This window comes from Camellia sinensis, chromosome 5, assembly GCF_055761805.1.
Source record: "Camellia sinensis isolate YWXY chromosome 5, ASM5576180v1, whole genome shotgun sequence".
In the NCBI taxonomy this organism is placed as follows: Eukaryota; Viridiplantae; Streptophyta; class Magnoliopsida; order Ericales; family Theaceae; genus Camellia; species Camellia sinensis.
In genome coordinates this window covers 144,857,369-144,874,482 of record NC_138965.1, presented here as the reverse complement: position 1 = coordinate 144,874,482, position 17,114 = coordinate 144,857,369, and the positions used below count along the sequence as shown (strand labels likewise).

Genomic DNA, 17,114 nt, shown 5'->3' with positions numbered 1-17,114 from the left:
TACTACAATGCTATGCTCTATTATCTAAAGTAAGAGAACACCAACTATCAAATTTGTTTTATTTTCATAGGGATCTAAATGTACGATTTTAAATTTTAGGGAACACATTAATATTTTAATGTTAGTGTTTTTTTTTTTTGGATTTGTCAATGAGGAATTTGAATATGCTACCTTAGAATTGTAGGATGTTCAAAGGAAAATCCATCACAACGTACCAGCTGGCTTTCAAGCCAAGAAGCTCTCAAGAATTTCAAGATAGATTTACAATCCATTTGTTTTAACAAAAAAAATGTTTTCTAAAAAATGTTGTGAATTTTTTAGCATTTGGTATGTTAGAATAGAAAGTGAGGGATTTATTAGAAGATCTCTTTTTATATATTTGTATTTCAATTAGTTCATGAAATGTTCTTGTATTTTAATTGGTCCTCTTCTTTTGCAGATTTGATCTAACAAATCTTAATTATTATATTTTAGGTCTTTTATGAACAATTTTACTCTTATAGATATTTTATTAACTCTTAGCAACCTAATATGTTGAGCTAATTTAGATTATTTTTAATTTTTTGTATATTAAACTTTAAAATTTATAACTTTTGTTGTACATATTTATTTTTGATGAAATTTATATTTTTGAAACTTATTTAATGAGATTTATCATATAAGATTTCACTTGAATATATAATTATATAAAATAAAAATAATTAAATTTCACAGTATGAAATGTTCATGATTGATGTGCTGACAAACTACGATTGCACAATAAAGTTTGCAAGAAAAATGGCAGATTCTATTAATAGTACACACCTTTGTATTGTTAATAGAATTAACTTTCAAAAATCTCAAGTATTTACAAGTCCGATTATTCTTGTGTTGTGAATATTCACATTTATATTTTACACAACATAGACATCGCAAACATTTACATTTATGTTTTCACTTTCATATTGTATGAACTACTCGTGTTCATGTTGACAATAAGAAGATTCACATCACAAAATATAAATGTGAATAATAAGAATATAAGTAATTCATATGTACAATGGGATATTCACGTTGTGGTTAAAATTTATAAACAATGAGGAACTTCACTTCCTCCCACTGCTCACTTAGCCAAACAATGCGCAACACCATTTGAATACCGAATACATGCCTCCACATAGGGAGTTGTTTTTGAAACTTTTCTACATATAGAATTAATTGAAACATAACAAATTAGTTTGGAGTAATTAGAACATAAGTACTAGGAGTATGGTTTATGAAAAAATGCCCCAAATAGTATACATTTTTCATGGACGGACATTTTTAATATTTTTAATAGTAAACTATCACCACCACTAATCATTAACCGATTAGTGATTAGTTAACTCATTTTCCCTTAATCAAGAATGCATTTAAAGCCTCAACTATCCACATCTGTGATTGCAACATATAAATTAGATGATTGCAAATTTGTTCACAATCCATAAGATTTCATTCCCACCAAAAGTTCAAAATGAACCAATTAAGTGTTGTGTATTGTTCATAACCCGTAAAGAAATTTACACTATACCTATGATAACCAATATTATCATGCATTTATGATTTCAAGTTTCTTGACAGGTTGACAAGTAATATTCTTTGTTTGGTTATTGAGAAAATTTAACGCGAAAGGACAAAGCTAACTTTGGAATCTTCCTTTTTTGTCCAAGGGATGAACTGGTATTTCAGGCAAGCTTTTGGTAAAGAGGGAGAGAGAATAACAGAAACGAAGAATACTTTTCTTGTTAGTTTGGTGATCCAAGGTTCTTGAATGAGTTGTAAACTCCATCTTGGTACTATAACATCAAAAAAAATTTATCAATGAGTGAAGATAAACATTTTGTGAGAGAGGTAGTAAGTGGAAAACTTTATTTATTTTTTTATTTTTTAATGAAAAAGTTCATTCCCATGATTTAAATCCGTATGTCTTGTATTTGTTCCATGCAAAATGTTACACTTTCATGAAAGAAATAGGACTAATATGAGGAAAATTTTTATGTAACTTCTAGAAATAATTGAGTATGTTTTAATAAATATATTGTTGGAATAATCTTTTGTGTAAAGAAACTAAATCAAATAAATAAAAATAAATTACTTACAGAATTTATTTACCAAAACAACTTAACAATAAAATGATTAAGTCGAGTGTGTGACACTCTGTCCTTAAGACAGATTTGCCCAGCTTCCGTGCTTACGGATAAATAGCGTTTATCTCCCAAGATACAATGATCTATATAGATTATAGTAGTACTCCAAACAATCTGTATGGTAAACTAGAATCTATGTTCTATACTCTCTAAAACTTTCCCTAAAACTAATACGAAGAATAACAATGCAAAAGAGAAAAAACGAGAAGCAAGATTAATTTTCTGGATGTCCAAAATGCTAGAAGATGGCATGTATTTATAGGCAAAATTGTGACAGTTGGACAGATCCGAATAGGTGTGATTTTCAAACTGAACAGATACAAAACAGTTTTAGATCTGTTGGAAACTACTGGGCAGTTTTCAAACTGTTTAGAACAATTTGAACCTGCTGGAAAATGGACTGAAAAAAGGACATTGTTTGGACAGAAAAATTTGGCACAAAATTTAAATTAATTTCGTTTAGAAATTCAAATAATTTTCCCGCAAGAATTTGAAAAAATTCAAATAAATTTTGTTCAAAAAATTAATGTTAGGATTGACCTGACCCACCCTCGCGCTTGGCTTGGCCAGACGGATGGCGGTGGTCGTGCGCGTGTGGTGGTTTGAGCCAAAGTCTACTTTGTCACTAACTCCTCCCTTCTACAAACTTGGGGTGCTCCTTAAGGCCCAACCCATAAGTTCTCTTAAATTGTCAATGTGGGATAACCATTTGGGCTAAAAGTTAGTTCATAATAAGCCTCTAAAACCCAATTTTTCCAACATATATTTCCTATAACGTGAATATGATTTAAAAAAAAAAAAAAAAAAATTGTCAAGTTTCCAGACAAGTTAAAAGTTAATCCACCCTACTTGTGGACATTTTGACTTCTAATGAAAGACTAAAATTGAGACATATTATTTTGTATAAATTTTGTTTATATAGAATTAATTACTCTAAATATTTTCCTCAATTCATATCATATTTATGGGTCATGGTAAATGTCATAATTAAATGTTTTTAGTTCATAATTGTAAAAAATAATAATAATGAGTCATAACTAAATATAAAATGAGGTATAACAAAAAAACTTTTTAAATCATAATTAAAATAGTATAATAATCAGTATCACAAAAAATTATAAATAACACGACAATAAGATATAACCAAGGTCACAAACGTGGGACATATCATAGAATTTTCCTTAGTATCATATTTAGGATTTGGGGTGTCTGTTGTGCTGTCTCATGGGCTTATTTCGGTGTCATTTTTAATGATCCGAACCGTTCATATTTTAGAGTACATCGAGTAGAACATACCTACAAAAAATCAAGTTAATTAGATATCATTAACCCTTTTATCTACTCACATTTGTGTCTTCAAAAATAAATGACATTGTGATTTAAAGTGTTAAAATGAATACAAATGTGAGTGGATGAAAGGGTTAACGATATCTGATTAACTTGATTTTTTACAGATATATTCTACTCGATACACTCCAAAATATGAACGACTCGAATCATCAAAAACATGCTCCAAAATATAAGCCACAACACGAGCCTTTGTCCCAACACTACTGACTCATTTAATGTCGTTATTGAATGTTATCCATTGAACTACATTGAAAAGATTATTTAATATTTTTAGAATAATATTTCATTTTATTTACAAATTGTCACTTAATATTTTGTTTCTTAAAATTTCAACACAAAAGTGGTGGACTTTATAACAGGCAAAATCTAATATGTACACCCTTGAAAAGGGTGTATCATATGCACACTTAATTATATTATTTTCTTATTTTTATGATAATTTTTTTTTTAATTGTGATATTATTTTAATTATGACTCATAATATTTTTAATTATATCAGATGTTTTGTTTAATTATAACTCATAAAGCATGAAATTACACAATTTTTTCTTTAGTTATAAGGTGCATATGGTACACATCCTTTAAGAGGTGTGTCCCATAGTGTTTCCCTCCATAATTTATACTAATAACAACACATTTGGAGTACCGCTTATACTTACTTTAGAAGTATTGAATAATTTCTCACTAAATTGACATAACTCAACAAATTAAATGACAAAATCGACCACAAGTAAGAGTTGTTTTTCTTCTTTTTGTTACAAATCATTATGGTATAGTTATGAAATAGATAGTACAAAATATGCCCATTTTTAAAATTATGTATAGTAGAATTATGTATGTATATAGGTGGGCAAGGGTTTTTGATGTCCATGAAATGAAAGCCTTCAAGTTGAAGGATATCAAGTCCCTTTAAGTGTCCTTTCGAAATCGAATTATCATTGTGAAAGGAAAGTATTGAGTTCTTAAACAATCACACAGTTATGTATAACTCTTATACGCCATTATTCAGTTGAAAGCATCCATGAGGTATTGCTTAAATTCCTCTTCCTTTTTAGAGGCAACAACACATCATATTCTATTATACAAGTCTTCATTCTTTCTTGTTTGAAGTAACTAATCTCTTGAATTTCCCTTCTTCCTAAAATCAATCACCCAAATTCAATACACCTACATCTCTTAGCCTTCTCAAATTAGTGAGAGTCTTGAGGAACATAATTGCCTAGGATGGTCGATGCTATTGTCTCCTCCGTAGCGCAAAGGCTTGGTAACCTTCTCACCGAACAAGTTAATTTTTTGCGAGGAGTGAGAGATGAAGTCAACTCTCTGAAAAACAAACTGGAATACATGTTGTGTTTCTTGAAAGATGCAGAAGAAAAACAAGATCAAGACAGTAGGATACGCAAATGGGTGTCCGATATTAGAGATGCTGCTTACGAAGCCGAGGATATTATTGACAAGTTTATTCTCAAAGTTGGACCCAAAAGGACAGGGTTCAAGGCTTGCCTCAGAAAATACTTTTGCATCTACAAACAAGCAAACAAGTATGGGATAGGAAAGGAGGTTCAAGAATGGAAGAATAGACTCGATGAAATCGATCGAAATCATGAAATTTTCAAGATTAGAAATATCGAAGCTGCTGGGGAGGGATCAAGTAGCATGAATGAGAGATTCAAGCAACTACGAAGGACAACACCTTATGAAGACGACCAACATGTCGTGGGCTTCACCAAGGATGTTGAGTTACTGACATCTGAACTTCTCCAAGAAACGCCCCATCAACGTGTGATTTCGATTGCGGGCATGGGCGGTTTGGGTAAGACGACCTTAGCTCGAAAACTTTACAACTCTAGCAGTGTTGGAGATAAATTTGAATGTAAAGGTTGGGTTTCTGTATCCAAGGATTACAGCATCCAGGATCTTCTTCGAAGAACAATAAAATCTGTCAAGATGCCCACCACCAAAGGTGAATTGGAGATGTTGGAGAAGATGGGACAAGAAGATTTGGAAGGCCGTTTGCATGAGCTGTTGAAAGAAAGTCGATACCTGGTGGTGATTGACGATGTATGGGATACAGATGCTTGGGAAAGCTTGAGGAGAGCCCTCCCAGACAACAAGAAAGGAAGTAGAGTAATTATCACCACTCGTATCAAACTTGTTGCCAAGAGTTCTGGTGATAGAACATTTGTCCATGAGCTTCCATTTCTACAAGAAGAAGAAGGTTGGGAATTGTTTTGTAAAAAAGTGTTTCCGAACCATGATGGGGCCAATGATAAAACAAGTCATTGCCCTCCAAGCTTGGAGGAATTGGCAAGAGATATGGTCAGAAAATGCCATGGCTTACCCCTGGCCATAGTCGTCTTGGGTGGGCTATTGTCAAGAAAACAACCCGATGAGTGGCCCAAGACAAAATTTGAAAGCCATGCCTTGACTCGTGTTACACAAATATTGGCTTTAAGTTTCAATGATTTGCCTCATCACTTGAAGTCGTGCTTTCTTTACTTGGGGTTGTTTCCTGAAGATTTTGAAATTGATGCAGAGAGACTTATACGGTTATGGGTGGCAGAAGGTTTCATACAAGCAGCAGACGGAGAAACTTTAGAGGAGACAGCTGCAGAACATCTAAATGAGCTGATTGACAGAAATTTGATTCAAGTAGCTAAAAGAAATTGGATGAGAATTGGAAGATGCCGAGTGCATGATCTTCTTCGAGATTTTGCAATTGAAAAGTCGAAGGAGTTAAAATTCCTTCATATCAATGATGGAAATGTTCATTCTGCACTATCTCCCTGCAAACATCGAAGACTAGCTTCTCATAGCGGTGGATTAAAAAGGTTTGATTCCTTTGATCACTCATCAAATTTGCATTTGAGAACCCTTTTGTTCTTCAACTCAAAAAATGAATCCGCTGAAATAGGAGAGTTACAATTTCTGTACAAAAAATTGAGATTGTTGAGGGTGCTAGATCTTGAGGAAATTAGCTTCAATCATTCCCAAGAAGAAACAGAGCATATAAGCTTACTTGATGCAATAGAGAAGTTGATTCACTTGAGGTACTTTAGGATAAGTGGCTCCAAAAAAAACAAGATTCCACCATCCATAGGTAACTTGCAAACCCTACAAACCCTGGAATTTTCCGGATATTATGGCTCAATTATGTTACCAGATGAGATATGCAATGCAAAGCAGTTGAGACATTTAATTGGATGCTTCAAGTGGCCTTTCCGAGTGGAAAACCTAACAAACCTTCAAACTCTAAGCTATATTGAGGTTGATGACCGGATGGAAATGTGAGCAAACCCGTCTCCCTCGCTCACACCGAGGGAGACAGTCTCTCCGCCTCACATCTCTCGCACTCTTTGGTTCACGGTTTTCTTCCTCACTTACTCCACATTTTGCTCTCTCCTCTCAACCTCCATTTATAGGTGAGGGAGTAGGTGGGAGAGCCTTTGGGCAGCCTCCATACTTGACTTCGGCAGCCTCCTTCTTTGACATGGTTGGTAGCCTCCTTCCTTGACCTTTGTGTGTGTTCCCATGGAAGAGAGACACCTCCTTTACATGGGGTGAATTCAACAAATCACCCCCTCAACCCATGTGAGGTGATCCACTGCACATACTGCTGCTAATCTTGTCACGCCCAAATTCAACATAGTTTGCATCTCCTCACTGAGACGCTGCATCCCCTGAAGCTAGAGATAAAACACCAGAGATACAAGAGGAGGAGGGAATCCGACATCCTCAACTCAACTCACACCACTCTCTGATTTGGAGAGAGCCACTGCTCCTATCTCCCACAGATCTCTTCCATGCTTCCTGTCTCGGATGTCTATACCTGCTATGCTTGAACTTGCGCAACCAAGATATCCGACACCCCCTGATTGGATGTCCTGCACCCCCTGCTGGAATGCCCTTGACTGTCATGCATTACCTCGCAGGACTAGTCATTGGAGCAATAGAAAACTCGTTGTTTATCTCATCAACGTCCTCTGTCTTCTTTGCTCGGAGCTTTTCCTCTGAACTTTCAGCCTTTGCCCTCTGCACTTCTGAACAACCTCCTGGCGTTTCCACATACGCTTGTTGTCTGTGCCTTTGCAATCCCTGATTTGCTGTCCAGTAGATTGATGGTTGACAGTAGCTCCATCTGTCAAAGCATCGTCAGCTATGCAATTCCTTGCATAGTGCCCGTACCCATGGCTTCTGGTCTCCTTGCGTCGAGCTCGCCTGAGAGATCCGCATCAACTCTATCCTCCGCTGCCATGGAACTAAAGAAACCACCATAGAGAAATAAGACTTGCCACTCCTTGGCACGCACTCTTGCGTTTTACCTGTCTCAATTTCTCTGTCTGGAAGTTCCTGTGAACTGTCAACAACCCGCTGCTGCACACTCTTCTCGCGCCTCTGTACGACACTCTAGCGTACCCTTGCACTGTTGCACGTCTGCAATTGTACTTCTGCGCTTAGTATGCTCCTCTGCAACTATTGTTCTACATGTCCACATACCATTAGTACCTTCTCGTATACAGTAGCTCCAACAGCCACAGTATTTCCCTGAGCCTGTACTGGTTGCCAAATCATCTATCCGTCGATGAATGGTCTTCTCTTTTGATTGAACCAGATCCTCCGATCACCTCAACAACCAGGAAAGTTCCCAGGAAAGACTGGTGGGGTCACAACCGGTCCCACTTAAGAACCAGTCTCCTTAGACAGTGTCTTTTTGACAGAACTTTCCTAGACCTTTGATCTTGAGATAATCATGTCTGCAATCCTCTGATCGCCCCTGACCAATCCTGATCTCCCTCGATCTGCCATTTGATCAAGCCTGATCTCCTCTGGTCTTCAATGATCTATATCAATCTGTATCTGGTTGTCCAATCTGGTCAGAATCTGCCCATTCTAACCTCTTCAGTGAATCCGCAGCGTTCCACAATATCCGGCAACCTTCCTTCGAGTATTGAAGATGACAAACTCCCATGTTTTGACAATCTTTACAAACCGTTCAGAATTTCACTATTCTGACCTCGCGGTTGCGTCCGGAGCGGTCCGTTTAGCTAGGACCAACCTTCGCTGCATTTCCAGGGACCTCACTGAAAAAACTTTCCCCGAAAACTGGGCCACACCACAATTTTCTGAAAATTCTGGGCCAAATTGAAATTTTCAGAAGTTCAGGGAATATTCCGTGTACCAACAGAATATTCCGTCCACTGCCCCTAACGCCGTCTGCCACTTTAATCTGCCTTCTTTTTACAGAAACTTCATCTCCAAAATCTGACCGTACGGATGTGTCCGAAATACTCCAAATAGTCAGAAACCACTATTGGATCACCAAAAACGGACTCCAAATGGCTTCGATCTAGCCAAAACATTTTGTACGCCTCAGATCTGCGGCTGTACCTTCGCCGCGAAACACAGGATTCTTCCTCCTGCGGATGACGTGGCAGCTGACGTGGCTGCTGACGTGGCACGCGCGTGCCATACACGCGCCTCCCCCACTCGTCTTCTTCCTTCTTCCGCGCGTGGGGCGCGTGCCTGCGACTGGGCCGACGCGCCGGCTTCCTTCACGGCGCGTGGAGGCGCGTGCCGCGACTGGTTCTCACGCGCCTTCTTCAGGCGGCGCGTGGGGGCGCGTGCCAACTCCTCTGGGTGTCTGCTTTATATGGTTGGACTCCTCTTTTCGAGTCCTTGCTCCTGGTATGCTCAAAACCTGATTTCGAGCAACTTGATTTCTGGGCAGTTTCGGAACAACACTCTGTTTGTCCGCAAAACGCACAACACCGGCTCTGATACCACTTGTTGGGATCTGGGATCCCGCCCAAGACCTTATAGAAATCATTGCAAGCAGAAAAACACACCCACACACAAGGAGACACAATATTTTACGTGGTTCGGCCCAATGCCTACGTCCACGGGAGAGTAACCGGTTATCACTATACCAATGAGGAGATTACAGAAAGATTACAATAGAGGAGGAGCTCACACTCTCCTCACTCAGCCACTCACCCGTCTCCCTCGCTCACACCGAGGGAGACGGTCTCTCCGCCTCACATCTCTCACTCTCTTTGTTGTCTCACGGTTTGCTCACATTTTGCTCTCTCCTCTCAACCTCCATTTATAGGTGAGGGAGTTTCATCTCCTCCTCTGTATTTTGTATTTTGCTCCATTTTAGTGAAAACTTCTCATTTCTGTCCGTGGATGTAGGCATTGGGCCGAACCACGTAAATATTGTGTTCCCTGTGTGTGTGAGATATATTTCTGGGTGTGTTTGATCCTAACAAGTGGTATCAGAGCCGGTGTTGTGCGTTTTGCGGACAAACAGAGTGTTGTTCCGAAACTGCCCAGAAATCGTATTGCTCGAAATCAGATTTTGAGCATACCAGGAGCAAGGGCTCGACGAGAGGAGTCCAGAAACATAAAACAGACACCCAACAGAGGCCAGACGCGCTCTCACGCGCCCCTAGAAGTTGGCGCGTGAATCCCAGTCGCGTCACGCGCCGCACGCGCTTTCAGAGGTAGAAGACGCGTGAGTTCACGCGCATGCACGCGCCTCACGCGCTTTCAGAGGTAGACGACGCGTGATCTCACGCGTGACACGCGCCGCACGCGCGCGCATCAAGCCGCTCGAGCAGGAGCCGCGTTGACCGAGCCGGAGCCGCTGACCGAGCCGCTGACTGAGCCGATGACGCCAGCCTGACGTCAGCATAACTGGAGGAGTAATCTGGTGCTTCGCAGACGCACCAGATTCTGCCGATCTGCACCGTTAAAATTGTTTTGGCTTGATCTAAGCCATTTGGAGTCCGTTTTTGGTGATCCAATAGTGGTTTCTGACTATTTGGAGTATTCCGGACACATCCGTACGATCAGATTTTGCAAATAAGTTTTTCAAAAATTCGCAGTTTTTATTTTTGGCAATCCGAAGTGCTTTTCCGGCTAATTTGAGTAGTCCGGACTTCATAGCAAAGCCTGTTTTTCAAACAGAGATTATTTTCTGGATGATGGGGGAATCCACATCAGTTTCAGGGCCGATGATTCGGTTGAACGCTTCTAATTATGCGATATGGAAGCCGCGGATGGAGGACATCCTGTATTGTAGAGATTTGTTTGATCCTATAGCGCTAAAGGGGGTCAAACCAAATGGAGACAAGGATGTGGACTGGATAAAAAATAACCGGAAGACTGTCGGTCAAATCAGACAGTGGATTGACCACAGTGTGTTCCACCATGTTGCCCAAGAGACAGACGCCTATGCCCTATGGATGAAATTGGAGGGCATGTACCAGTCCAAGACCGCACGGAACAAAGCCTTGATAATGAGAAGGCTTATAAACTTGAAGCTGAAGAATGGTGTGTCTGTTGCTGAACACACCAGTGAATTCCACAGCCTTGTGAACCAGCTTGCATCAATCAAAATGGAGTTGGAGGATGAGATGCAAGCATTATTATTACTCAGTTCCTTACCAGATAGCTGGGAGACGTTGGTGGTTTCTCTCAGTAATTCTGCACCCGAAGGGAAGCTGACCATGGGAATGGTCACAGACGCCTTATTCAACGAGGAGGCAAGGAAGAAAGAGATGGAAGGAGAGCAGTCCCATGCCCTTGTCACAGAAAGTAGAGGCAGAGATAGAGAAAGGGGCAGAGGTAGAGGAAGAAGTAAAAGCAGAGGGCGTTCACAGTTCAGACAGGACAACACGAGGAGGTGTTTTTACTGTGATCAAGAGGATCACGTAATAAGAGATTGCCCAGAGAAAAAGGCGGACAGACAAGCCAAAGAGAAGGCTAAGGGACACGGAGGTCCCTCAACTACAGCAGTTGCAGTGCATTCCTCTGACGATGAAGAGGTGTTGCTTACAATCTCGTCAGAGTTGGAGACACCCGGCTGGATTTTGGATTCAGGGTGTACGTTCCACATATGTGCGGATAAGAAGCTTTTCTCCACTTATCGAAGAGTCAGCGGTAGCACTATCCGGATGGCCAACAACACAGTGAATAGAGTTGTCGGCATAGGGACAGTGCGATTCCTTACTAAGGATGGAAGAAAAGTAATTTTATCTGAGGTCCGACATGTGCCAGGAGTACGGAGGAATCTAATCTCCCTAAGTATGCTAGATCTAAAAGGAAATTGTTTCTCATCTAGTGGCGGGGTTCTTCATGTACGCAGAGGTGATAGAGAAATGTTGCAAGGCAAATTGTGCAACAAACTGTATAGACTGGAAGGAGAAGCTTTGACAAAGATGAGTGTTGTCAAATGCCAGTCAAAGGGTACAAAGAGAGAACATACGCAACCAAAGCGTATGATTGAGCAAGGCTTTCATCAGGAATGGCGAAAACGGTGCACGGGAACGCAAGGAGGCAGTTCAAAGGTGCACAGATCTGAGCCAGTGAAGCCTATCTTGAAGAAAGTTCAGAGCAAAGAAACCAAATCTGTAGAGACTATGCCAGTAAAGAAGAGAGTTTCTTTTGCTTCCGTGTTAGAGACATTTTGCAACCTCTCAAAAGATGCATGGAAGGGAGGGATGCAATCTCAAGTCGCAAAGTGAGCTTTGCAATGCACTCCAATAAGGGGGTGCGAGCACTATGCACGGAGTTGCATAGTGATACCTTGTACAGACCGATGGAAGTTGTCTTGGCAGAAGGGCTAACTGTCAAACATCAGTACGGACGTACAAGTGAGACAGAACCGAACATCAGGGATTGCAGCACAGACAACGGGCGTATGAGAACGCTGGGAAGTTGTTCTGAAGTGCAGAAAGCAAAGGCTGGTTGTTCAGAAATAAGCTCCGAGCAAGGAAAATTGAAGATGTTGATGTGTCAAACTCTGAAGTTTTCTAGTTGCTCCCGTGTTTCATCATGCAAGAAGCTGCACGGTAATGCAAGGGTATCCCGAGCAGGGGGTGCAGGGCATCCAATCAGGGGGTGCTTGATACCTTGGCAGCAGGTTTTGTTGTGGATCACCTCACATGGGCTGAGGGGGTGATTGTTGAAGGTCACCCCATGTGAAAGGGGTGATCCTCATGTCAACAAAGGAAGACAACCAACCAAGTCAAGCTTGGTGGCCACCAACCATAGCAAAGGTCAAGAATGGAGGCTACCCAAGTCAAGAATGAAGGCTCTCCCACCTACTCCTTTGTGTATAAATAGAGACGGGAGGGAGAGGATGAGATACAGATCAGAAATTAGAGAGTGAGAGCTGTGAGTTGAGTGAGTTTCATCTCCTCCTCTGTATTTTGTATTTTGCTCCATTTTAGTGAAAACTTCTCATTTCTGTCCGTGGATGTAGGCATTGGGCCGAACCACGCAAAGGCTGGTTGTTCCGAAATAAGCTCCGAGCAAGGAAACTTGAGGATGTTGATGTGTCAAACTCTGAAGTTTTCTAGTTGCTCCAGTGTTCATCATGCAAGGAGTTGCATGATAGTCAAGGGCATCCAAGCAGGGGGTGCAGGACATCCAATCAGGGGGTGTCGGATATCTTGGTTGCGCAAGTTCAAGCATAGCAGGTATAGACATCCGAGACAGAAGCATGGAAGAGATCTGTGGGAGATAGGAGCAGTGGCTCTCTCCAAATCAGAGAGTGGTGTGAGTTGAGTTGAGGATGTCGGATTCCCTCCTCCTCTTGTATCTCTGGTGTTTTATCTCTAGCTTCAGGGGATGCAGCGTCTCAGTGAAGAGATGCAGACTTTGTTGAATTTGGGCGTGACAAGATTAGCAGCAGTGTATGCAGTGGATCACTTCACATGGGTTGAGGGGGTGATTTGTTGAATTCACCCCATGTGAAGGGGAAATTATCTTGTGAACACACCTTGGTTGGTCAACAAGGAAGTAGGCTACCAACCATGTCAAAGAAGGAGGCTGCCGAAGTCAAGCATGGAGGCTACCCAAAGGCACTCCCACCTACTCCTTTGTGTATAAATAGAGACGGGAGGGAGAGGATGAGATACAGATCAGAAATTAGAGAGTGAGAGCTGTGAGTTGAGTGAGTTTCATCTCCTCCTCTGTATTTTGTATTTTGCTCCATTTTAGTGAAAACTTCTCATTTCTGTCCGTGGATGTAGGCATTGGGCCGAACCACGTAAATATTGTGTTCCCTGTGTGTGTGAGATATATTTCTGGGTGTGTTTGATCCTAACATTTAATCCATCAAGGGATTTAATCAATCTTCGTCAGCTTGTGGTAATGTTTAATGGAGAAAGCAGGGGGTTCACTCTAGACTCTATTGGTAGATTAAGAAACCTTCAAAAATTATTTATATTTGCGAAAACTGTTTGGAATCCTACACTGCAACCACTTTCTCACTGCCAGCACCTCCTTCAATTGAAGTTACATGGACATATAAGAAAGCTACCAACAGAGATGCACGAATTCTTACCGAATCTCAAATACCTCTCCTTGTTTGGATTTGAAATGGGGGAAGATCCTATGCCGTCATTGGAGAAGCTTCCAAAGCTGACAATTCTTGACTTGTTTCACCACAGAGTAAATAAATTTGTTTGCACTGCAGGAGGGTTCCCTCAGCTCGAAATTCTAATTCTTTCCTATTGTGTTGTGGAGGAGTTACAAGTGGATGAAGGAGGAATGCCTCTGCTTCGGGGTTTGGGTTTGAACAACCTTGAGAGGTATATTAGCATCCCAGAGAGATTAAGGTCCATCCCTGTCCCCAAAAATTGGGCTACGGCAGAGCCGGGTGAGTGGCCTTACTAACAAAGAAAACAAGTTACAGGTGAGTAATCGTTGCTGCCAGAAAATATATTGTAAAGTTTATTTGTTCTATGTATAATTAAATATATAGTATATATATATATATGTGTGTGTGTGTGTGTTTTCTTAACAATGTATGTTTGGTAAACTAGCTAGGTGGGGTTCGTTTGGTTTGTATTTCTGAAAAATTTTTGGAAAATTTTCTCTACAAATAAGTTTTTAAAAGTAATCAAACCAAACAAATTTTCCTAAAAAAATTTCTCAAAACTTGTAAACCAAACAACTTTTCCAAACAAATCTCTCTCTCACACACATCAAATCAATCACTTTTTCCAAAACTTTCTTTCAAAATAATTTTTCAAAACATCTTTTGAAAAAAACCAAACCAAACAACTTTTCGTACTTTTTATCTCTCAAACACAAACCAAACATATAAGATTCACCTTGTTTGGTTTTAATTTTTTGAAAATTGTGTTTTTTTTAAGGAATTTTTTAAAATATTTTAAGTAATTTTTTTACTTTTTTCGTATTCTTGTATATTTATTAATTTTTTAAAATATTTTTTTACAAATATTTTACTTTTAAGGTACATCTAGGTTAGTTACATGTAAAAAGTAAAAAAAAAAAAATTGCTTAAAAGCATGTTGAATTTTCTTTTTCTTTCTTTTTTTTTTTATAAAATATTTTTGGAATTTAGTGAATTTCCACAAAACAAGAGTTTTAGGAGTTTTTATTTTTATTTTTATTAAACTAATTCATATATAGACTAGTTTTCATAGAGCTTGTTTTCTTATCTGCCAAATGATGAATCCAAGCATTTAGTTCCTTGCTAGTTTAGTGAGTTAGACAAATGAAACGATTTGTGAAGAGATATTATGATTCAATCATTCAATTATCTAAAAAATTGTGCTTAGAAAATGGGATAATCCTCCTATAATATGCATTAGTTACAGTTTAAATTAATATTGGCAATGTGTAAAAAGTAAGGCGGTAGTGCTATATTTTAAATAGCATCTCCACCTCATAGTTTCACATCAGCACATGTCCTACCTCAAGTGTGATAATCGATATGGCCTTGTTTGGTACAATTTTTTTTCAGCTTATTTCAGCTTTCAGCTTAATTTAAGTTATTTTGATGTGTTTGGTTTAGCTTAACAATGCAGCTTATAGCTTTTTGTAAGTCAGAAATCAGCTTATTTTTTGAGTAGGGCAGGAGAAGCTTAATTTATAAGTCAGAAATCAGCTTATGTTCATAGTTATAAGTTATAAGCTGTTAAGACATAAACTATAAGCACTTTCCCACAGCTCTACCAAACAGGGCCATAGTAATTGACCCATCTCATGTGTCACTCATGTGATAATTGATATCATATTTTACATACATCTTTAAGAATTTTGTTTTTCATTTTTTATTTTTTAACACATTTCTTACATCTTACATCTTAGTTTTTTTTTTTTTTTTTTTTTTTTTCATTTTATTTATTTAACAGGAATGAAAGTTGGAGGAACCAAAGAAAGTGGCTGGTGATGCTTGTGTGCCTGTTGTGCTGTTGGAGACTAGAAGTTCTTTTTATTTTTCCTTCTATTTGTTGTCATGTTGTGTGCTTGTCATGTTGGTTGTATTTGGATTTCCAATGACTTCTCTTTTTATTATTTATGTGTAAAAGACTATTGTGTGGTTACATTCTACTATTGACTATCACTTTTTAATTGTAATGATATATATGGTTATGAACATTCATTCTATTGTCAAAATATATATTGATTATTTTAGTTGGTTTTTTAATTGTTTAATTATTTGAATCTGTCTAAAAAAGTTATGTTTGAAATGATAGTTGATTTTTTTTTTTTTTTTTTTTTTTTTTTGTAATTGATTTAATGATTGTGAGAAAAAATTAAATAATTATAGTTTGAATGTGTCATTTTATCTTATTAACTATTTTAGCCAAAAAATCCTCTCAACCCAACTTCCCAAACACCCCTTATAGGGTGGTTAATAAAAAAGGCTATATGGAGAGTCACTTGATGGTTGAGTTAAGCTCTTCCATGAGGTCAAGGAGCACAAAGCCAAACAAATCATGTTGCAAAGAATTGGGTGGTTAATAAGAAATGCTATGAGGCGAGTCTAGTTGAACGGTTAAAACGTGACATTTTTGTAGACTAAGGAAATATTGGCCCAAAATCCACCACCACCAATAAGATCACTACTGTCATCACCACTGACACAAACGAAAGCCCTCTCTTCCAATGAAGTGAGATCCACAATTCAAGTCAATATAATGGCGTCAAACCTATTATAGCAATCTAACTATATTAACCTACTAGAATCATATCATGTGACACAAAAAAATTTAAAAGAGAGTTTCCTCTATTTTTTCTCAATTATGGGGCTACATTTTGGGCATTAAACTTGGTATTCACATCTCATTCATCTTATACTATGAAAATGCTTAGCCAAAAGATACACTAACATCACAATCTTATTTTTGATATTAAAAGCCAAACCAACTTTCATAATGGACATAACCAAATATTACTTGTTAACTGCCACGAAGGACAGTTTTAGCAAAAACATGAGCCAGCTCGACTACTTGCCGACTTACATATATTTACATAATTAAAACCATTAAGTAAAGAACAAATCTCCAAAATTAGCAGTTGTGAGGCCCAATCGCTTGATGATGTACCATGAAGCTGTTCGACCAACCATAAGTAATCTGTGAAAATTTGGAGCCCGAACTTGACACCATCGGAACACATCCAAACATGCGCGGGTTTCAGCCGCAGTGGCCACAATGTTATTAAGACAACACACCAAAGCCACAACAAGCTACAAGAGGAAATACAAAATTGACAAAAACACTATTAACATTAGTTCCATCACAAAAATATATATATATATATATATAAAGCCAA

The 17,114-nt window shown here is 38.7% G+C and overlaps 1 protein-coding gene across 2 annotated transcripts; it reads left to right on the top strand.

Annotated features, from left to right (window-relative positions):
• The first annotated feature begins 4,479 nt into the window (after nucleotides 1–4,479).
• Nucleotides 4,480–15,953, top strand: LOC114291913 (disease resistance protein RPP13). Of its 2 annotated transcripts, XM_082869947.1 has the most exons (3): nucleotides 4,481–6,346; nucleotides 14,002–14,220; nucleotides 15,689–15,914. In XM_082869947.1, exons 1-2 carry the CDS (start codon nucleotides 4,740–4,742, stop codon nucleotides 14,066–14,068), a joined length of 1,674 nt encoding a protein of 557 aa, XP_082726073.1. In that variant the 5' UTR covers nucleotides 4,481–4,739; the 3' UTR covers nucleotides 14,069–14,220; nucleotides 15,689–15,914. The 2 variants fall into 2 exon arrangements, with proteins under 2 accessions (XP_028091599.2, XP_082726073.1); XM_028235798.2 differs by lacking the exon at nucleotides 14,002–14,220 and having other exon boundaries at nucleotides 4,480–6,346; nucleotides 15,689–15,953.
• Nucleotides 15,954–17,114: the final 1,161 nt, after the last annotated feature.

Bases quoted from the DNA above. Each gene is read 5' to 3' on its own strand.
- LOC114291913 (XM_028235798.2), top strand. From the start codon at position 4,740: ATGGTCGATGCTATTGTCTCCTCCGTAGCGCAAAGGCTTGGTAACCTT. The intron at 6,347-15,688 runs GTTTGATTCCTT...TTTATTTAACAG, and splicing joins CATAGCGGTGGATTAAAAAG to GAATGAAAGTTGGAGGAACC.